This window comes from Pogoniulus pusillus, chromosome 6 (assembly GCF_015220805.1).
Source record: "Pogoniulus pusillus isolate bPogPus1 chromosome 6, bPogPus1.pri, whole genome shotgun sequence".
Lineage (NCBI taxonomy): Eukaryota > Metazoa > Chordata > Aves > Piciformes > Lybiidae > Pogoniulus > Pogoniulus pusillus.
The window spans coordinates 34,784,550-34,807,066 of record NC_087269.1 but is presented as its reverse complement, the minus strand read 5'-3'; the positions used below and the strand labels follow the sequence as shown (position 1 = coordinate 34,807,066).

Sequence of the window (22,517 nt, the reverse complement as noted above, 5' to 3'; positions counted from 1 at the left end):
TATTTCAAGCAGTTACCTGAGGTCCTTCTTGAACTGTGGCCCAGAACTGGACACAATATTCTAGACGGAGTTACACCAGGGCAGAGTAGAGGGGGAGAAGAACCTCTGACCTGCTAAGCACACCTCTTCTAATACATCCCAAAGTTCCATTGGCCTTCTTAGCCACAAGGGTACATTGCTGGCTCATGATCATCTTTCTGTCCACTAGGACCCCCCAGGTACCTTTCACCTATGCAGCTCCCAGTCTATACTGATCCATAGGGTTGTTCATTCCCAGATGCAAGACTCTACACTTGTCCTTGTTGTATGTCATTCGGTTTCTCCCTGCCCAACTCTCCAGCTTATCCAGGTCTCCATGAATAGCAGCACAGCCTTCACAGATGTCATTCTTCTCAATTCGGCGTCATCAGCAAACTTGCTGACAGTGCACTCTGTGCCCTCACCCAGGTCATTGATGAATATACTGAATAGTACTTGACTTCTGAGAGACTCCACTAGATACAGGCCTCCATTAGACTTTATCCCATTGACCACAACTACTACTTTCCTTCAGACAGTTCACAGTGGACCTCTGCTCATTGAGAAGTAACAAGCAAATAATAAGATTTGAGGAAAGACCTCAGAAACTTGAAATAAGTATTTCAGTGACTTTTACAGAAGTGGTGCCTTAGACTGGGATTTGTATTAGCTTTGCATGCAGATATATTCAGGATATATCAAACATGCAACAAAGTTTATTTTACTGCCACAGGCACTAATACCCACCCAGAAGGAAAGAGACTTTCTGCAGTACATTTCTAGCATACTGCTTTAGTAGCACTTGCAAAGAGAGCGAACAGGAAGGAGGAGAACATGAATGTAGGTATTGGGTTTGTGTGACTGGTGCTGGTTAGTTGTTGCCTTTCCTCTGTTAGAGGGGCTCAGATCACTGAAAGTCAGTTTACCTTTTTTTTTTTTTTTAAATAAAAAGTCTGTATTTTCAAATCAGTTTTGTTGTCACAGCAACAAGAGAAGCAGCATGCTCTTTGTCCTGCATCAGCTTATACTGCCTCGTTTGCTATCATATTCCAGGCTTTCTGTAAACTCTCTAAAATCATTACTGTTCCCATAAGTAACACCTGGCTAGAACTGACTGCAGAAAGTTATTTACCTTTCCTCTTCTCCACCCATACTGTTGCGTGCTCTCTTGGGCAAAAAAAGAGAACAAAGTGTTCTTTTCTGTATTGATTTGTGCCATTTAGCCCATGTCTGGAGAGAGATGTCAGGTGTGAGATGGCTGCAGACATATTTTCCAAAAGAGAAGAGAAGAACTAGGTAGGGAGGAGTGTCAGCAGAGGATCCAGCAGAGGGCTGCGAGGATGATTAGGGGACTGGAGGGCATGGCTTATGAGGAGAGGTTGAGGGACCTGGGGCTTTTTAGTCTGGAGAAAAAAAGACTTAAAGAGGATTTGATAAATGTTTATAAGTATCTGAAGGCTGGCCAGGAGAGGGGGGACAGGCTCTGCTCACTTGCTCCCTGTGATAGGTCAAGGAGCAATGGGTGTAAGTTGCAGCAAAAGAGGTTCCACCTCAACACAAGGGGGAACTTCTTTACTGTAAAGGTCACAGAGCACTGGAATAGGCTTCCCAGAGAAGTTTTGGAATCTCCTTCTCTGGAGACTTTCAAGGCCTGTCTGGATGTGTTCCTCTGTAATCTGTGTTAGATAGCATTGTCCTGCTCTGGCAAGGGGGTTGGACTCGATGATCTCCTTGGGTCCCTTCCAACCCCTAATATCCTGTGATCCTGTGATATGGCTTCCACTCCAAACATCTTGATTTTTCCTTAAAAAAAAGTTACTTTGGTTAATTAGGAAGATAAAATATAACAAACACCTTGAGAGAGAGGCAAAGGGGGGAACTTGCTTCCAACCAAGTTACTCTTTGCCATGCTTACTTTGAATAGGAAGAGGTACATACCAAACTTCAACACTTTATCCTCAGAGGATGAAAAGTCCTAAGCTCTAAGTTGTCATGTGCATAAGAATGAGCTTGTGTCTTTTAACAAAGTTATCTTGCTTCTGTTCTTCACACTGGTAGCTTTTTGAAATCTTCCACAGTGTAGCAGCACCTCTGACAACAGCACTGGGACAAGTTACAGCAGCTACAACAGGGTCAGGACATCACTGGTAGCAGTGAGAGACAAAGATAGCACAGTTCTTCCAAATAGGACAGAATGTTTTGTGTGGCTGTAACAAACTGGCCTGGCATAAGACAGCTCTGTGCAGCACATGAGGTCCCGTTCAGGTATTAGTTGTGGGATTAGCTACCAGATTTATGTTCTGCAAGAAGACAGAACAGAGAGGTGTCCAGCAGCTGCTGTTCTAGAGCTCTTTTGACATGAGATGCAATCTGCAGCAGAAAGGGGGTCATTTGTTGTTGGAAGAAGATGCCTCACTCAAATAAAGGGACTGAAAGACAGCAAAATCTTTAAAGAAAGATTTCTCCCTACAGCAAAGGCTTTTCCACATTGGGACTTATTAAAATATAGACATTTTCTCCAAAGGAAGGAAGAGCACAAAGCATGCCATCAAAGCAGAATTTCAAGCTATTTCATTCTGAGAGCGTTCTTTCTGCAGCAGACACTGGATGGGCAAGGAACAAATGTTGCTTTTAAAAGTTCATACCACATGCCTTCTACATTTGAGGAACTACATGTGAAATAAATCACACTGATTACTCAACTGAATAGAAGTGCCCCAAAAGGTAACAAAAGGACTGAGAATTACCATGAATGACTAATCACTTGCTTTGATTTGCTATTGGAATGCGCTGCCCAGGGAGGTGGTGGAGTCACCGTCCCTGGAGGCGTTCAAGAAAAGCCTGGATGAGGCACTTAGTGCCATGGTCTAGTTGACTGGATAGGGCTGGGTGCTAGGTTGGACTGGATGATCTTGGAGGTCTCTTCCAACCTGGTTGATTCTATGATTCTAATCCTATATATTGGGATTTCAAAGTTTTAATTTACATAAGCAGAGACATAAAAAGTGTTAAACTGTGGTGGCAAATTCATCCCTTTGCCATATCCAAGCATGTGTGGAGAGCAGTCATGAGCCCTCTGGGAAGAGGTGGGGCTGTGCTTCCTCTTTCCCTAATTCTGCCACATCCCTGAGATGTGTGCTCTGGGGGAGAGGGCACTTGCAGCAACATCTTTTTTCAATGAGGTGAGAGCCAATTGCCTTGAAAGCAAAGGCGTTCCCTTGCTGGAGTTTGCATTTGGCTTTGGATAGATGTCTCAGCATCACAAGGAAAGAACAGCAAGTGACCATATTCAGGAGTGGATCATTTTTACCCCTGTTTAAAGTTCCTCATGTGGTAGAAAATGACGTCAGGTTGTATTTATATTTGTTTTCAAATACCAAGTAGGGAATTACTCTGCCAGATGGGAACATTATGCTAGTGCCTCTCTATGAAAGATTTATTCTTGCTATAAGGAACATGCTGAGGAGGAGAGAATTGCATTTCTACAGAAGGGAAAAGTACGGCAGAACTATCTTATGTCTCTTTTATAGATGAAAAATCCACTAAAGGCCGTGTGATAGCAGCTCACATCAGAGCTGTCAGGAATCTGCCTTTGAAATATAGCCTAATTCAACAAAACATGAAAACAAAGCAGAACAAGCCAACAACCTACACCAAATCAAATAGGTAAAGCCTCCACCCACTACAGCTAGCAAGCACAGGCACCAACTACCTCATAGGAACACAGAAGACATTTCAGAACTGCATCCTGAATGCCATATAAAAGAATATTGATTTTATTGGATGTTTAGGAACAACTTGCTTCTATTTCTTCTTGGTATCTCTTCTTTCCTCTCCTCTCCTCTCCTCTTTTCTGACACTTATAGGAGCAGTTACTTTTCTAGTTTGCATGACATGTAAAGGTCTGGAGGATCAGCTACTGCTGTCCTGGGAGAATGACTGGTAGGCTGGAGGTTCTGGCAACTGGGCAGGACACTGAATGGGGGGAACTACTGGGGCTTTCAAAGTAACTGCAAAGAGGTTTACTTAAATCAAGTTTACTGTGTAGTGGAGGACACAATCTACAATAAAGGGACAAACTTAGACAGAAAGTGCAGAGCACTTATTTCTTCCTAAGTACTAGTGAGATGAAAGAGCTTGTCTTTCTGGTGTTTCAGCTTTCCTAGCAATGTTTCAGAATTCATGTTACAGTCAAGCAACAGCTCAAACTAGGCAAGAAAAGCAACATACCTGCATGGGCATTCCAAAGTCCTTTGTCTCTTCTGCAACTGACTGCATGTGTCCAGGACAGAAATTTTTTAGACCTAGAAGGTGAAATTCACTTGAGTACATGTGGCCAGCATGAAAACAAGTCATTGTTTGTTCCTTGTTGCAGCCCTGCTCCTGTTTAAATGGTACTTATTAATGGAGAGATCGGTGCTAGGTTGCTGCAGAAATGGGCCTTTATTTACAACTGGTACTCTGTGATGAATATCTGTGTCAAAACAATGTCTTCTGTAGTGCAAAGTGAGGCATAAATTCATTGTCCTCCAAAGCAGATCTTAAATTATGCTGTTAATGAGCACTACCCTTGATGGACCTTCTTTAATATTCAACCCTTTGAAGGCACTGAGTATAATAAGCCTGTGAGCAGGTTCAGGTGGCAGTTCTATGCACAAGCAAACTCTTTTCAAAAGAAATCTCTGAAGTCAATGACATCTCATTCACAGGGGCTAAAAAGTGCAGTGAACTAAAGATACACATGCAGGTAGCAAACACATAGACAACACCATTTTAACAGATATGCATCCTTGGAAAAATGAAATAAGTAAAAGGTGAAGTCCCTGGGAAATATCATGCTCCTGCCACTGACAGATCTACAGTGAGAACATAGGAACATATTGTTTGAAATATCAGTAACAACTGATAATGTAAAAAGATTCCTGAAAGTAGATGTTTTCACATACACATCTGTCTTTTAGGCAGCAAGTCTTGAAGGCTGTGCAACTAGACGCTTGTAGCTCAGTATAAGGCTGGAAACTTACAGAATGTCTTCACCAAAGGAAAAGTTATTGTGGCATGGTGCTTTCTGTCTTATCTTGAAATGTCTTGCCCCCAAATGCCTGTTGACTTCATATAGTTTGCAGCCAAGGATCCTCCCACAGGGAGCAGGAACAGAGCCCAAACTGATCCAATCCAAATGAGGCTTGCTCCCATCTCCAGATTGAGTAATTCCTATGTTAAACTCAGGTGAGCCTTCCCAACATGCTTCTCCCCAAGGCTTATGTGAAAGCTGTTGTGCCACCCAGGATTTGTAGAGCACATTGTCAGTCTCCTATTCAACGTTGTAACATTTTATCCTAAACTCAGACTATTTGGTTAGATCAGTAAATTCACTGTAAAAATGCCCAGAGGTGAAACCATTAGCAACAAATGAGTGATTCATCCCTTACAAAAATCTGAATCCTCAGATGTAGCCTGGAAAGCCTGTTTGCTATGGTTGGCTTTCTAGCCAACTACCAAGACAGCTGCAGTAAAATTCAGTTGGCAGCACACAAACCAATATGGTGCCAATTATGTATGAACATTATCACCTCAAACATGGTCAAAGATGTAGATCTCCACCAACTCAGCAATGCCACGTAGTAAGATAATTTAGAAGGAATGCTTCAAATTTGTGTGCTTGGAGTGGTGATGAGAAAAACCTGTTCAGATCGGGAACATGTGTACTACCTGCCTGAAAGCTGCCAACAAAGTTCTGGGTGCTTCCGTGCCTGTTGGTGCCAATTGCCCATTTAAATTGCTTCAGCAGGAGCACCTACTTATCTGTGTAGCAGGCAGATGTAACAACACACATGTGTGCAAAAGAACATGCCCCTCACCAGAAGTGTGGGGAGAGAGGTATCTTTGAAGAGGGACTTTAAGTGATACAAAAGGCAGCTGAGGAGCAACAGCCCACTCATGCCTTTGAAAGCTCCCTTCTGGGCTGTTATTTTAAAGGTGGAAGTTGATACAGCTCTGAAAGAGACTATGGCAGAGCAGGGGAATTTAATCAAAAAAAGACTGTGGTGTGAGTGTGCACAATATGAAACAAGTGAATAAAAATGGTCCTCATGTTAGGTAGTTGCTTGCTTTTGCTCACATTTCCCCTCACAAAATCTAATGCCTGTATATGTAAGTAGGGTGATCAGTGTTGCAGAGATTGATGATGGGCAGGGTCAGGAAAGACACTCTTGAAAAGGCAAAGAGTAAGATCAGAGAACAAGTATTAGAGAGGAGCATCTGAAGGAACTGGAAATGTTATTCAGAAGAAAAGGAAGCTGAGGGGTGTTGCAGAATTAGCTTGCTGATTAGCTTGCTGCGGGAAATGTGGTCAGGGCCTCACAGAGCAGTGTGATCAAGGCGATGCCACAAGGGCTCCAGATGATTCAGTGTGAATTATGCCAGAGACATTTATTGATCATTTTGTCTCTCAATATATACCCTCAGGGCATAAAGCACATGCCTACACATTAGGGTAATTAGTCAAGGACAACCCACTCCATCAGCATAAACCACACCTTGTTTTCTTCATTAACGAGGTGTCCATTATCTGTCCTTTCTGAGACAAGGTAGCCAGCAGCTGGTGAGAACCAAGGTCAGCATCCACCTGTTGTTATACTTCTTCACTTTGTATTCCCACAGAGGGGAAACTTCACCACTATGTACAACAACCTGAAAGGAAGTTGACATGAGGGGGGGTGTTGGTTTCTTCTTCCAATTAATTAGTGATAGAACAAGGAGGAATGCCCCAGGGGAGGTTTAGACTGGATAACAGAAAATGCTTTCACTGAAAGGGTTGTCAGGCATTGAAACAGGATATTTTTTTAAACCATCCCTAGATGTGTTTAAAAGCCATGTAGGTGTGGTGCTTGGGGACATGGTTTAGTGGTGGACTTGGGAGAGTTAATGGTTGGAATTGATGATCTTGAGGGTCTTTTCCAACCTAAATGATTCCATGATTCTAAGAGAAAGCAGATATGTTAAGTTGGTTAAAACTCCCTATTGCAGGCCTTAATGCACAAATGCTGTTTGCACAAATTATTTGGGAATGATCTTAAAAAAGGTGACCCTATCTGTTCCCGACCAGATTTGGATAATTTCCTCTCTGAGTCTGCATTAGCTGTTTAGAGAACCTGTCATGAAAAATTTGCTTGCTCTTTGTTGAGTTTTCTTTAGACAGCCTGATTACATTTTGACGACACAGTTAGAACCAAGCACTAGAAATAGCTTCCTAGAACTCAAATTGGTTTTAAAAATAAACAAATAAATAAGTGCACGTAAGTCATGCATGCATCCGTGTAGAACTAGTTATTTTTATTCTTCCAGATTAAATTGTTTGTAAAAACACAAGGTGTTATTTATTGTTACCATCATTTATAATTTAAAACTGTAACAGTGGCATGAAGTGTTGTCTCAGCTCATTTAACAGGCCATGAAATGGTTAGAAGGATAGAAATCTCTGACAAACCACTCACAAGTAAAATGTTACTTGTCTTTGCTACTCAACCCCTGCTTTTTCATAGGCTGAGTAAAAATTGGTTATCTTATTGAGAAAAAAATACTGTCACCATTATCAAGAAATGTTTCAATCTCACACTGAGGAGAGCATAGATGGAGCTCAGTGTCATCTCCTCCCCATAGTTTGACTTCAAGGGGAAAAAAGATACCTAGACTGCCTTCCTACAGTGAAATGGTGGTGAACTTGAAGAAGGTATTCTGCCCATCTCCTCAGTTATGGGGCCTTTACAGGGCATAGTGTCCTTTGAAGCAAGTTTCTTTCTTAGATTGTGCTACCATAGGAAAAAGATGTTTTAATCCCTGTTTTGACATATGATGGTGCAATTTTGATCAAACACTGGGCTGATTCAACAAAAAGTCATCACCTATATAAAATGTGTAGTCTCTGACACTGGGCTTCCAGGAACAGCTTTACAGTCCTAAGCATGGTCACAGTATTTGCTGTGCTGTGGCAAATGCTTTTTGTTTTGTTGCTTTAGGACTATTTCAAGAATCCTGGAATTGCAGAATAGATTAGGTTGGAAGAGACCTTAGAGAATATCTACTCAAACCTCTCCCGTCCCAAGGGCAGGGATGCCTCTCAGACTCATCCAACATGGCCTTGAACACCCCCAGGGAGGAGGCATCTACAACCTCCCTGGGCAGCATACTCCAGAGTCCCACCACCTTTGTGCTGAAGAACACAGAAGATCCAGTCTAACCCTACTTTCCCTCAGCTTCAAACCATTCCCCTTGTGCTACTGGTAGACACCCTTATGAAAAGCCCCTCACCAGCCTTCCTGTAGGATCCCTTCAGGTATTGAAAGGCATCTCTGAGATCCCCCTAGAGTCTTACCTAGGGTGAACAACCCCCGCTCCCTCAGTCTAGCCTCACAGCAGAGGTGTTCCAGTCCTTAGATCATCTTTGTGGCCCTTCTCTGGACTCATTCCAACAGCTGTGTCCTTATGATGGGGACACCAGAACTGGATGCAGTATTTGAGGTGGGGTCTCACAAGAGCAAAGGTCTTCACAACAATGCTCCTAATTACCCAAGCAGAAACAGAGGAACACATGACTGATCTACCTTGGTTAATCACACTTTGTAACTTGTCTTGTGCAACTTCAAGACACAGAGGATCATGAAAACGCAGTTCAAAGTCGTGTAGTGTTCAATTTAATTTTTATGGTTTTCAGATTAGATCTCAGGAATTGTTTTCCAAATTCACAAGGGAATGAATTTTGTAGCTTATTACTTCTATGATGAAATGTGTTTAGAGTGTGTTTATCTCGTGTACGGTGATTTAAAGGCTACGATAATTTAATCTGGAGATATTTCAAGTGAGTGTTGACGTCAGGACTACTGGGAAGAGCCAATTTCTAGACTCCTATCTGGAAAAAGGAAAAACAATTCCTTTTGTTCTGTCAGCCTTTTGCAGTTTCTTTGTAGAAATCCTATAGGACTGAAAAATAACCAACAAAAAGCACCTGGTATCAACGTTTTGTTCATGACATTGCATAGAGAGGTGGCCCTGGTGCCCTTTGAAGCACTAGAAAGAAGACTGCAGAATATTAAAAATCCTTGAGCAGATGATGAGCAAACTCTAAGAATAAATTAATCTGAGAACACTTAAAATAATAAGAATTTATCATAAGGTATTCTGGTCTCAAAAAAAGGGAAGGATGATCCAGCCTAGCTATTTTAGGCATCTGTATGTTTTAGGATGATGTCTTCAATGACTGACTCCATGACTACCTTAGAGAAGGTACCTACTTCTCACTGCTCAGTTAGATAGAATGGAACCTACCAACTTTTTTCTTGCTGTTGCTTTCATCTTGATAGTGTTAGGCTTCAGGTCACTGCTGTTGGCCAGATGATGAATTTTCACCTTATCCAATCAAAACTGATGCAGAAGGGCATGACAGTAAGGTACTTGTTTTGCAGGACTGCCTATTGAGCTCAAGTAAGTGAGTGGAAAATCTTCAACTGACCTCAGCAGGTTAAAATGATGAGCTACCAAGGCTAATAATTTTGTCTCTTAACCTTGGATTCAGCAAGAGGTCAGGTAAACACCTTAGATTCCATAGTCTTTACACTTTTAACCAACCGATAATGATCTCATGTCATGGTAATCAACGTCAGTGCAACCAATGGCTACAATTTGCTTTTAAGTTTAAAATGACATAAATAGAAGTCAGTTATAAAAGAGCCTTGCAAATTCTTTCCCATATGGCCAGTACAAACCTTTGTGTATTTCCATATAGGATAAATCTGAATAGGAATTGAATAGATTTCTACTGGCATGCTCTGATGATATTCAAAGAGTAGGTGTAGCAAGCTGTGGGAACTAAGAAATTAAGAAAAATATTGCAGTGCTGTCAAGAGTAGGTGTAGACATTTTGTACCTGCTAAACCAAAATTATGGGGCTAGCATTTAAAATAATATCAGCAGAAGAATGATTTATATAGACAGCAAGCTTTCCTCTGCTATCCAGCCTTCCTAATACTACAAGGCCAAATGCTTTGCAATGCAAAGGCAGTGGCAAATGAAAGGATGAGGTGAAAGTGTGCTTTTTCTGAAAAACATGTTTCACTGAAGAAACTGAAGGGTGGTTATAGATCGCCTGTAGAGTTCACCCTACGCTATTCTGGTTCCTCTGCACTAGTGCAGCAGTGACTCTGCAGGACTTTTTCTTGTTTTGTGGGTTATGTCTTGGTTTTCTCTGCTCTTCAGTGGAGCCTTGTCTGGAGAAGAAAGCACAGTTACAGTGCTTCCTTTTTTTTAACTGCAGTTGTGTGCTGGGATTAGTCTTAAATTAGGGAGCAGAACAGTGCTTGTTTTTTTTTTCATTGCAGCCATGTGCTGGGATTACTCTAAAATTTGGGAGCAGAATAGTTGCTTGCCAGCTGAATCCTGAATCTCTGGAAAATGTAGATGGCATAAAGCCTTCATAAAATGTATGCTGCAACACAGAACGGCACAGTTTCAATGAGGCTTAGAGCATGGAGAGAACATCTCATCTCATCTCATCCACCACCTGCAGAAATGCTGTTTAAAGCCTCGGTCTCACGTTCCCTTAAGAGAAAAGACTAGAAATTCAGTGATATGTTATTTTTTAATTAAGGATCTGACATATCAACTGAAGCTTGACTTTATAAGGGAAAAAATGAGCATCTCTGGGAGGTGCATGGGAAGGAGAACCAAAGCAGAAGCAGGTGCAAGAGCATGAAAAGCCACACTTTGCAGTAACATGCTTCTAATGTAGTGGGTATTTGAACCAGCTCAAAAGCAGGTATGCACTGAGCTTGAGAAGATACTCTTCAGGCTAATTAGGGCTGAGTCTACACATTTAACTCCTACTGATTTCTTAAGGGTTCCAATTCAAGTCAATGTCAGTAGGAACGTGTGAGGGCTGCAGTCATGGGCTCTTTATGTTATTAGTAATCACATTTTGGGACTTATTAAGACTAGGATTTGCTGAACAGACTGTACTGCAAACCCATGCTAATTAGCATCTAAATTCTTGGAAAGCTGCCACAGATTCCTGGGAGCTGTCTACACCACAATCAAAACTGGCTTTAGAGATGCTGCGTGCCTGAAATAGGTCAGGATGTAACCTGTCCTTATGCAGTGATTTTTGTCACATCCACGTAGCCACCCTGACTTTTGACTTTGGTGCACACCTGAGACAGCTGTTCTTGGTAGTGCCACGGAGAATGCTTCTGGAAAACCTGAATCGGTAAATTTGTTCTAGAGTGCTGAACTGCCTAGGATGATGCTGGGTGGAAACTATTTCAGTGTGTCTTTTTTACCCATTATATTGGTCTTCTGTGGTAGCATACTATCTTGTGAGTTGGTGAATGAATTTCAGCATGGCAGAATGACAGTGACTCTTTCCTTATTTGTTTATGGTTAGGCTGCCATTTGCAACCATTTCCATCAAAGAGTTTCAGCCCCTGATACTGATTTAGATTTGAACTCCTCCAATCTACACTTTGGTCATTGATTCAGTGATAATGCAGTTCAGTCGAGTTGTTTGGTTGCAGTTTCATGGTCTCTCCATGGCATGTTCCTGTTTCTAGTTTTCTCTGTAGCCCAGAAAAGTACTGAGATTTTTTGAGGCTCTAGTCTCATCCCTGGATTCAGGAGTGGCCAGACCAAACCTGTGATGGTTTGGGTGTTCCCTACCCCCCCACACTTTAGAAATACCCAGACTAGACTCAGCCAGCTCTGGGAATATAAATTAAGCTATTTATTTACAGCTGGCACAATGTACAAGCAGATATTTACAGTATATACAGTTATATACAGAAATATACAAGGTAAAAGGTAATACAGAAACACAACTCCCCTCCCAGAAACCTGAGTCCCCAGGAGGGGCTCTCAACCACCCCTGCACCTTCCCCCTGCCCCTCTCAACCTTACCCCAGTCCTAAAGAAGAATAGAGGTTCGGCCAAAAGGTTAAGAAGCAAAGTGGGTTAGGCCAAATGGAAGGTGAGGTTAGGGAGTAAGATGTTGCTCAGTGAGCAGCCCAAGCGAGAGTGAGACAAAATGGGGGGAGTTATCTAATGTTTTCGTTTCTTCTTCAGCGAGACTCTGAGGGAAGCAACATCACCACTGTTTTCCTTTCACAGCCTGTGATCTAGTTCTTCTCACCAAAACATTCTACCCTGCTTCAAACTATCACAAAACCTTAAGACATATGCCTTATTGTGAAGCAAAAGGGCACTCTAATTTGGCAGCTCATGTTCGCTCCTCTTTTGGTGAATCTCTCTTCATATGTCTGAAATCCTGAACTCTCTAGCAGAGATGGGAATGCAAGGCTCTTGCTGGGATACATGAAGCAATAAGATTACTTCTTTACTTTCAATCTTTGTCAGACTTACTCTTAGATATCTTGTTTGTCCATATGTAGCTTGTAAGGATTGCACTTTGATTCCCCAGTGGGATTTCTCCACTGGATGTAGTGCAGAAAGACTTCTTTTGAGAAAGTGGCAGTAACTACAGACTGGAGTGGAATATCTAAGAAGAAACTGAGATAAACAGTTGATAAACATACAATGTTTCTGTGATAATGTAGAGTGAGACAAACATACAATGTAGGGCGAGGCTGCCAGCTGTAGTGTGTGTCCTGCCCGTAGGGACAGTATCGAAGGTATATCATGCCTCAGGAACGTGGCCCACGATGGAAGCAGAAGCTGCTGAACAGCTGTCACTACCTTGAGGTCAGACTTGCTTCCACCAAGGAGAGCACCACTTTGGTGCAGGAGTTCATGATTTTTCTTGCAGGCCAATCTCTTTGTATTTGTGCCCTAGTTGTAAATGTCAGGGGCCAAACAGGGCCGCGTGAAATCCTAATGAAGCAGCAAGGCTTTTCTGATTTTCCCTTTTAACTGCATTTTCTTATATTTTAAATAAGCATATGTTAGCCAGGAGACTTCTGTCTTCTGTGGAAAGCTGTTAGCAACACTGTATATCTCACTCATTCCAGCACATTTTACTTCTTGCAAATGTTGACAAGCATGTGCAAAGTAATGAGGATCTGTGCTTGTGACCATCACCCACCCAGAAGGAATGCAGACAGGAAAGTCAAGAAATCAAGGATAAGGGATGGATGCAAGACACTATTTTGGATCATTTTTTGGATCTGATGAGGACAACCAGAGCTACAAAACTGCCAGCAGCAGAGAGGTGGCTCAAGTTCCTCTCAAGTTGGTTCAAATAATCGTAAGTGCTCGTTGGTTTTAATACATAAGACTTTGTCACCACACATGCTGCTAGCACAGCTATTGCATAATAGCTTATTTTTCACAATACGTGCCACTAGCGCAGCCAATGGAGTACCATGGTATGAAAGAGCTGAAGGAACCACGGAACTCCCAGGGCACTGCGATAGATGGATCGTGTGCTTCCGAGCAGCGGTGTAGGCTGCGCAGCGGGCTGTAGACCTCCGCTCCAGTTCCCGTGGTCATCTGGAATGGTACAGAGAGAGGGACATGGTGCCGCCGCGGTTAGTAAATGAAGGAGACAGAGGAACCGGGAGCCCAGAAAGGTGGTGTGCGTTACCGTTCAACACTGCTCTGGCCAAATAACGGGGAGCTAATAATGTTGTCAGTAACGGTCAGTAGCGCACCTTAAGTGACGCTGGCCCCGTGGGTGGGTCGCGGCCTGTGTCTCACCACAGCCGGACCAAGAAAGCCACCTCTGCGTGCCCCCGGCGCAGCCAGCCCTGCGTGCCCCCAGGGAAGCCACCCCTGCGTGCCCCCGGCTCAGCCGCCCCTGCGTGCCCCCGGCGCAGCCGCCCCTGCGTGCCCCCAGGGAAGCCACCCCTGCGTGCCCCCGGCGCAGCCGCCCCTGCGTGCCCCCAGGGAAGCCACCCCTGCGTGCCCCCGGCGCAGCCGCCCCTGCGTGCCCCCGGCGCAGCCGCCCCTGCGTGCCCCCGGCGGCCCAGGCAGCCGCGCAGCGGGTCGAGCGCAGGCCGCGGGCGTTGCCGCGCCGCCGCGGGGCGGGCGGTGGGCGGAGCGGCGGCGGCCGTTGCTGGGGGCGGGAAAAGCTCCCTTTCAAAAGGGCGGCGGCGCACCTGAGCAGGATGCGGCCGCGGCCTGTGCCCGGCGACGACGGCCAGGAGCTGGTGAGCCGCGGGTGGGTGGGGAGGTGGAGTTGGGCCGGGAAGGCGGCCTTTTGCGGCTCGGTGGAGGTGCCCTCTGTTGACGGCCGCTGTTGCTGCGAGAGGATGGCGTCCCTCCCACAGCTGCTCGGAGCGCGGTGTGTGTCCTGAGCGCTGCCCGGCTTCGGGTGGCCCTCGGCGGGCGGGAGTGAGCCTGCACTTCCCCCGGGCTCGGCGCCTCCGTTCCGGATGCGAAGGGCCCGTGGAGGTGGGGGATGGATCCTGCGGCAGCCTGCTGCCCACCGTGCCGAGGCCCCGGCCCCCCTCAGCGTCAGGGCACCTTTCCGGCCGCGCTCTGCGGGGAGAGCAGGCCTGACCGCCCAGCTCCCCGCACAAAGGTGACGGTGCTCTGATGGCTGAACTCCCTGCACACCCTCTTCAGGAGCTTAGAGCGTGGAGGTGATTCCTTTTACCTATTTAATCTTTTAGCCGTTGATTTTCCTTTTAATGAGGTTTCTTTAAACCTCGAATCACTTGAACCCTTGGATTAATTGGGTTCAGCTGTGTACAGCTGCTGCCATCAGGTGCAACCAATCCTCCCTGTGTTTAGCTAGAGAAGTTCCCAAGCTAGCGTCTTCACTTCACAGCCTTTGTTTTATAACGATACTCACTGCCTGACTACATGCTTACTATACATGTAAGTAGGTGCAGTAATGAATCGGGAATGTACCTGGGAATAAAGTTCTGAAAGTCTGTGTTTAAGATATCAGTTAAAGTAAAACTTTGATCTCTCCTACCCTCAGCGGTGTCCATGTAATTTTTCTTCATCGCTGTTGCTGTTGGACTTTTTTTTTTTGTCTGCTGTGACTCCATCACCTGTGTAAAACTAGAAATATTTTTAAAATGTGTTACCTTCCAAGGGGGGGGATACAAAGACTCTTTCTGAAGGTATCGCTCAGGCAGTTCCTCCGTGTGGGGCTGAAAACCTCAGCGACTGTCTGTAGTCCTGCCTGGGTTACTCCGTGACTGCTGCAGGAAGGATGGAGAACACAGTGGAAACAGTGCATTAGTAGACAGCATTTGGCAAGAGAGTGCTGTGTCATTCCTTCAAGTCCAGATGGTATGTTTGTACTTTTAGAAGCAACTGGAAAAAAAAAAAAAGCTGACCCTTTTTTTGTCTTTCAGTAGGCATGAAGAACTGCATACATTCCAAATCAGGCTTGTAAGTCGTTCCTTCAGATGAGATTTATATGGTGGTTATTTAAGCTAGGCCCAGCTACCATTTAATTCTAGTCCAGAATATTTAATGTGAGCCTAGCTGTGACACAGCTTCGACTGAATTCTTTGCATGTATTCATACACAGACTTTCAGAACTACACAAATGCCCCAACCTAGGAAAGTTTATTTCCTCTCCATAGTTCCATACCAGGACCTGGAGAGGAGCCATGGTCTCTGCTGGGTCACTGCAGAGGCCTCTTACCCTGGGAAATGCTAGGGGGAAGTACTGTTTTCACTATTCTGAGATGAATTTCAGCTTTGTAAAGCTGATGTATTAGTTTAGGCTCAAAGAATGAGTAATTGTTTCTTAGGGGCAGGTGTAGGCCTTGCTTAGCTTTTCATAGTTGTGTAAAATTTGACTCAGAAGATGATTGATGAAAGCTATTTGCTGCTTCTTGCCTTCTGGGAGAGGAGAAAACACACTGAGAAAAAGCACGGGTAGAGATGCAGGTGCTGGGGGTGTGGGTGTTTGTGTGCTGCTTTATCCTGCACTGGTTGTGGTTGAAATTTCAGAAAGCAGATCCCCGAAGGGGAAAGCTGGGCTACTCTGTGATGCCATACTGGGTCCCAGGCCTTAGTGTATCCCCTGTAGGGAATACCAGCAGAACTTCTATGGAAAACATGCTTCATAAGAGCTTTGGGAGCTGTTCACCACCAAGCAGCCTGCTGGTGTGAGAGAGCCTGTGTTATGGTAACCTGTGCATGTTCCAAAAATTGCTCATGGGGTCTCAGGTTGAGAGTTCTTATCTTCTGAAGTCCTCTGCACCTTATTAATGTCCTCCTTCACACTGGTGTCTAGTCATCACTTGTGTTCTCACAGGTGTTGTCTTGTCTTAAACACTGGCAAATTCAGTAGAATGTAATTTTTTTTTCTGCTTTGCCTGATCACTCAAGCTCAGGGTTTTGCTTGGGTTTGGGTTGGAAGGAACCTCCAAAGGTCATCTAGGCCAACACCCTTGCAATCAGCAGGGGCATCCTCCACTAGCTCAGGCTGCTCAGAGCCTTGTCGAGCCTGACCTTAAATATCTCCAGGGATGGGTTCTCAACTACGTCCCTGGGCAACCTTTTCCAATGTCGCACCACTCAGGTTATAAAGACTTTGTTCCTGACATCTAATCTAAATCTTCTCTAATTTCAAACCATTGCCTCTTGTCCTGTCTGTACAGTCCTTCTACAGCCTTCTTGCAGGCCCACATCAGGTACTGGAAGGCCAGTAGTAGGTCTCAGAAGTGAAAAAAAACCACTTTAAAAAAAAACCCTTTTTTAAGATAGCCAAAGAAGTCATGTGATTGAATTTCTCTTTTAAAATATTTCAGATACTTTCCTGAGTTTAGAATTTGTTTGGGTAGGGTTAACTGTAACCTTTCAGGCAAGTGAGTTTATAAGCTGTCTTTGGTTATGCTTCTCGGTGACCACGTGAGGGGTCCATATGTTACTATCCTATGAATGACACATTCAGGCATCTACATTTTCAGTAACTTTCAGATGCTAAAATGAGTTGAAGTTACTGTGGTGTTTGGAATTTACATTTATAATGGGTATAATGAATCTGTTACATGCTGTGATTTTCTCTTGTTCCTGAAGAGAGAACTCATTTTACATTTAATAACCACATAATGGCACCATATAGTTAAAACCCAGGGTTTTCTAATCCAACTGTGAAATAAGCAGAGCTTGTTAAAAATTCAAGATGTTACTTGGGTTTTTGTTTAGTCATTTGGGTTTTTTTTCAGTCCTGTGGGTTTTTCTGTTTTCGTGTCTAGGAATGTGACATCCGAGAGAAGATTAACTTTGAAATGCGCATGCGAGAAGGCATCTGCAAACTACTTGCAGTGAGCACCCAGAAAGATCAGCTCTTGCAAGCAGTTAAAAACTTAATGGTTTGCAATGCTCGCATACTTGCATACAGGACAAAGCTTCAGAGCCATAAAGAAGAATCAGTTTCGTGCAGAACTGCAGAACGGTGAGTTGCAGCTCAAATTCAAATGGAGCATTATGAAGTGTGCTTTTGCTTATGTAGATTTTTTAGCAGCCTGTCTAGGAAAGTGGATTTAAACCCTTCCCCCATACACCTGTGCATTACTGCTGCCTCAAAGCATTACTTTATAATGCCGTTCGAGTATCTTCTTTTTTATTACAGAAAATTAAATACTAATCATATTTGTCTGGGTAGATTTTACTATTTAGGTAGTAAACTATAATTCAGCATCTGAATATCAGGCAATATAACGGACATTTTTTTCTTGATTACTATTAGCATACAAATAAAGTTCCTAACCAAGTCTGAAGGCACAAAACAAACCTCTCCAAGTCAGAATACACCTATTTCTTGTCATTCTTTCTATTGTTGAATCCCCTTAATGATGGAATCATCGTGGTTAATTGGTACCCTCTGCTGGCCACTTCTGCTAACTACAGAAAAGTAATAAAGAGCAATACATAGGAAGAAAATTCAGTTTAGTTGAAAATATTCTCACATTAAAACTCCTGAATGAGCCAAAGTATAGGTATTTTATCTGAATATCTGTAATATTTTGCCCAATGGAACACATTGGGTGCAGTGTCAAGAATCATGGTGCAAAGCCACTTGGTCTCAGGTGGTTACTTTAATGAAATGCTATGTTGTACTTCAGCGTAGAAACTCTTTGAATACATGTTTGGCTCAAATTAGTTGTACCTTTAAGGAACATTCCTGCTACTTCTTGCTTTCAGAATAGAACAAGTTTATTGAAGAACTGCATTTTCTGACTATATCAACTATTATTTCAAAAGCTGATTCTAAAAACTAACACTTAAAATGTGTGGTATTCTGTAATCGTTGCAGTTGTATTGCTCCTTTTATAATGATTCATATTTTATTAATCTTTTTAAGAATACAGTAAAGTCAAGTGTTTACATATGCTGCTTTACTCATCTCCTGGCCTTTGATATTAGTGACTACAGAATAGGGGTGGCACATTGCCATCACAAATATTTGGAGTTACACCTGAAGAGCTGTATTGCTTTCTCACACTCGTATTCAGCTGTGATGTTTACCTGATTTATGTCTGTCATGCATTGCTTAGAGTTCTGTTTTAAGGGGCCCCTTGAAATGTCAGTGGAGGTCATTGGAAAGAGATGCATGCTATAAAGTTGTCTCACTACCATTTAGGTCATATCTTTGATAGGTAATAGTGCATATTTTCAGTATTGGCTAAAGCTCAATCAAGATAAAATGATAATGAGTGAGAAAGAAAATTCTGGAATTTTCAAGTGAATTTTGTCCCTGTTACGTAGGTGTGTAATGTGTGAGTTCTGAAGATGTTCTAACTGCCTCTGGAAGTCAGGATGCTGGCAGCAGCACTGGTTAGGAACAGTGGCAGAATAAGGAGAACACTCTGTTGTTGTTCAGTATCTACAGACTGTTTTGATTCGGTTTGAAGTGGACCTTGAGATCTGCATTTTGGCTCCTTAGTAAACTGTACTGTCTACATGTAAAATCACAGTATTATCATAGAATCACGGAATGGCTGAGGTTGGAAGAGACCTTAGAGATCATTTACTCCAACATCCCTTCCATGGGCAGGGATGTCTCTCAACTAGACTTGGCTGCTCACAGCCTCATCTAACCTGTCTTGAACACCCCCAGGGAGAAGACATCCACAGTCTCCCTGGGCAGCCTAGTCCAGAGTCCCTAGTACTGAAGAACTTCTTCCTGAGACCCAGTCTAACCCTACTCTCCCTCAGCTTCAATCCATTCTCCTTTGTCCTACTGCTAGATACCCTTATGAAAAGTCCCTCTCCAGCCTTCCTGTAGGATCCCTTCAGGTGTTGGAAGGCAGCTGTAAGGTCCCCCTGGAATCTTCTCATGTCTAGGCTGAACAATCTCAGCTCTCTCAGCCCATTCTCATAGCAGAGGTGTTCCATCCCTTGGATCATTAACAATGCAATGTGTCGTAATTAGCCTCTGTTAAGGGAGGAGGAGGCAATTCTCCAAACAGTAACAGAACCAGTAATTAAATTGCTTATTCATTGCTGTATACAGAAGGAATAAAGTTGATAACGTGTTTGGTCCTGTTAGCTGGAAAAAACAAGGAAGATGAATCTTCTTGTCTTTTAATACTCAGGTTAAATAAGCTTTGGAGCAAAATCTTCTAGAGAATTAAGAAAATTGATGGTGTACCTGACTTTCAGATTATCCTCAAGAATCTAATGATTCATGTCTTAAACCAGAGATACCAAATTTAACTTTAAAGAAAAACGTTTGAAACGAGCTATAATATAAAACCCTGACACTTTTCAGTGTTTGAAAGGTTGAGTTTTAGAAGTTTAACTGCACTGATCTCCTTGTTTTTCTTCTCTTTGGCAGGTCTTTGGAAAATGAGACAAAAGACTGGGTGGCATGCAGAGGAAAGGTTGCTATATCAAGTAAGCATCTGGGTAGTCAATAATATTTGTATAACCTGAATTACAAGTACTGTCCAGCCAACTAGCTCATAAGATGGTATATTTAAAGTGTCTGATGCAGTGATGTAAATCCTATTGTGCTTCAAGGCAACTTGTACTTTTGAAGAGCCTACCTAGTATTTCCATTTTACTTTCAAGTACTTTTAAAGTGGGAAATACTATTTTTTTTGTTTGTCACTAAAGATTAAACAAATTTCAAAGCTGAATATATGTAAATATGCTGATAACTCTTTTTTTCTCCCCCCACAAAGACAAACTTTGATGTGATGATGCAGGCTGTATGTAACAAAGTGGCAGCAGAATTACAACTAGTGTTCAAATGTTATTTAGTTACGCAGATTGCATGACTACAGCAAAGAGATAGTGTAAACTAGTAACAAGACTATTTAACAGTGATTTCTAGTGAGCTGGTGCACTGTGTCCGAGCCTGCTCTCAAACTTCAGCACTGAATTTGTCATTTTGTTTGCTTTTGCCAGTGGTATATGGCACTACCTTCAGCAGTCATGTAGCTGTTCATTGTGACCGTTCTGCTAGGTTTGGTAACAGATTTCTTTGTGATCCCTAAATTACTTCATTAAAAATAAAATAGGGTAGAACATGTCGCTACTTAAACTGTTTAAGTTAATTCTGCGTATTTTGACATATATTTAAGCAAGGTATCTCCTAGCAGAAGAGTGATGAGCACATGGTTCAATAATGTTTCCTGTCAGCACAGCTGTTTGCAGAATGTGTCTTCCATCCTTATGGTAGTTGGATGAAAGCATCTGTTTGCCTGTCTGTGCTGTGGTTGCACCTTTCTTCAGATTTATAGAGTTATCTGCAGTGAAGATTTTAGGATCATATATACACTTTTGTTACCTTTAGAAAAGCAGAATTTGTAGAGACGCTATTTTTAGTATGAGAATTTTGCTTAGGACATGAAATATTTAGCTAGTTTCTTTTGAAGGGACAAGGGAATAGAAGGGTGAAATACACCACTTGCTATTATGTGCCATCTGTTAACGAATCTGTCCTGTTACTAACAGTGTTTCTCAAACTGGAGTTTATTATCCTCAGAAGTATGGCATATAGATCAAGGTGAAGAAGAGAAAGTGGCATCAGTTTACCTCACTGTGAACACATTGTGAATTGTTTGTGAGTGCCGTGGCGCTGCCATGCTTCACTCCTCTTCAGATACTCGTGTCAGGAAGCCAAGCCTGGTCCAGTTTATAGCAGGAAAGCTTGAATGTTCTTGGCTTCTGCTGAGAGGTTTTTGCTTTCTGTAGATCACCTGTTATTAGCTCCTTATTTTCCACTCTGTGTGCTTGAGAAGCAGAGAACTGGGGTACATAGAATCAGATTGGCTTAGGTTGCAAAGAACCTTAGAGATCATCTACTCCAACTTCCCCATCATGGGCAGGGATGCCTCTCAAGTAGAAGTAATTGTGGCGTTAGGCTTGTTCATGCCTGGCAAGGGCAGGAGCCCTTGGACAAGATACATGATTGGGAGATCCTAGCACAACATGTATACATGCCAGGCTGGTTCCTCCTTGCATTACTGTCTGACCTATTCCCCTGTGTCCATTTAGCTTGCCAGATCAGGTTCTGTCTGCTTCCACAGCTGCACTATGTTCACATCTGTAACATCCTGTCTTTCCCAGTCCTTGTGTAGCAAATTGGGCATGCTATATTTCTTCTGTATTGTATTCCAACCTTCAGTGGATTTACCGCTGGTGTTTCCCCATGTGTTTGATAGGCACCTGTGCATGTGCAGGTTCCCTGCATTGCTGAGAATGTGGTGTGAGTGCAAGCAGCATGAATCAGGAGATGTCGTGACTGAATTCTTTGGGAGAGGTTGGAAATGAGAAGTGAGTGGTAGTCTGTGTAATATGACAGGCATGTAATTGAAGAATTGAAGATGCAGAGTAGATTTTTTTTTTTTAAGGGAGGTAATTCACCTATTTCTAATTATATTTGTGCCTCATCTGGTCTAGTGCATGCCAGAAGCTTACACTGATAGCAAAAAAAAAAGTGCAATCATGTGGCCAACACCAAAAGTTCAGGAAGAGCTATGCAGGAATACTGAGGAATGTACTCCTACAGAAAGCAACTGCATGTTGGATACTGCGTAGGGAGTGCACTCCTTAATCTACAGTTTTTCACACTTCTGTTATTTTTACTTATTTCTTCTCTATGTGTATGAACAATTTGCCATTTATGTTAGAAGACAAGACATTGAGTGTTATCAGAAAGCATAATCATAATTGAAAGTCATTTTATAAAGGAATCATTTGCTTTAAATCTGATTAATTGTATTGCTTGAATATATCCAATTTGAATCCAAACAGATTTATAGCTAATGATAACTGACATTAAGGTGTGTGAAAATTGATCTTTGTTTTTGATCAATAGCAGCTCTTTCAGTTCAGAATGAATTCACAAGCATCATGTTAAAATTTGCTCTGGCCACTGGCTGTCTATATGGTGATTTTCTGACTAAGGTGGAAAATTTTCAGCCAGGGTGATATTGAAAGTGGCATACAGAGCAATCTTTAATCTAGTTCTCAAATTGTTAACAAGATCTATCAAGCACGTTAAAATTGGCACTTAGAGTTCACTGTCATTAAAGATGAAAAAAGGTTTTTATTGTATGTTCGCATATTTACAT

At 42.7% G+C, this 22,517-nt stretch overlaps 1 protein-coding gene and 1 long non-coding RNA gene across 2 annotated transcripts in view; one reads left to right on the top strand and one right to left on the bottom strand.

The window, feature by feature from the left end:
* Window positions 1-12,453: 12,453 nt before the first annotated feature.
* Window positions 12,454-13,747, bottom strand: LOC135176265 (uncharacterized). The gene is made up of 2 exons (XR_010302584.1): window positions 13,604-13,747; window positions 12,454-13,509 (listed from the first exon to the last, which is right to left on the bottom strand). It is a non-coding gene; the product is annotated as an uncharacterized LOC135176265 (long non-coding RNA).
* Window positions 13,748-14,089: 342 nt separating this feature from the next.
* RTKN2 (rhotekin 2) overlaps window positions 14,090-22,517 on the top strand; it is a 38,372-nt gene continuing 29,944 nt past the window's right edge. Inside the window, exons 1-3 of the mRNA XM_064145190.1 lie at window positions 14,090-14,168; window positions 17,187-17,386; window positions 19,772-19,830. Of these exons, the coding sequence (XP_064001260.1) occupies window positions 14,127-14,168; window positions 17,187-17,386; window positions 19,772-19,830 (301 nt within the window). The 5' untranslated portion in view covers window positions 14,090-14,126. The remainder of the gene's footprint in view (window positions 14,169-17,186; window positions 17,387-19,771; window positions 19,831-22,517) is intronic.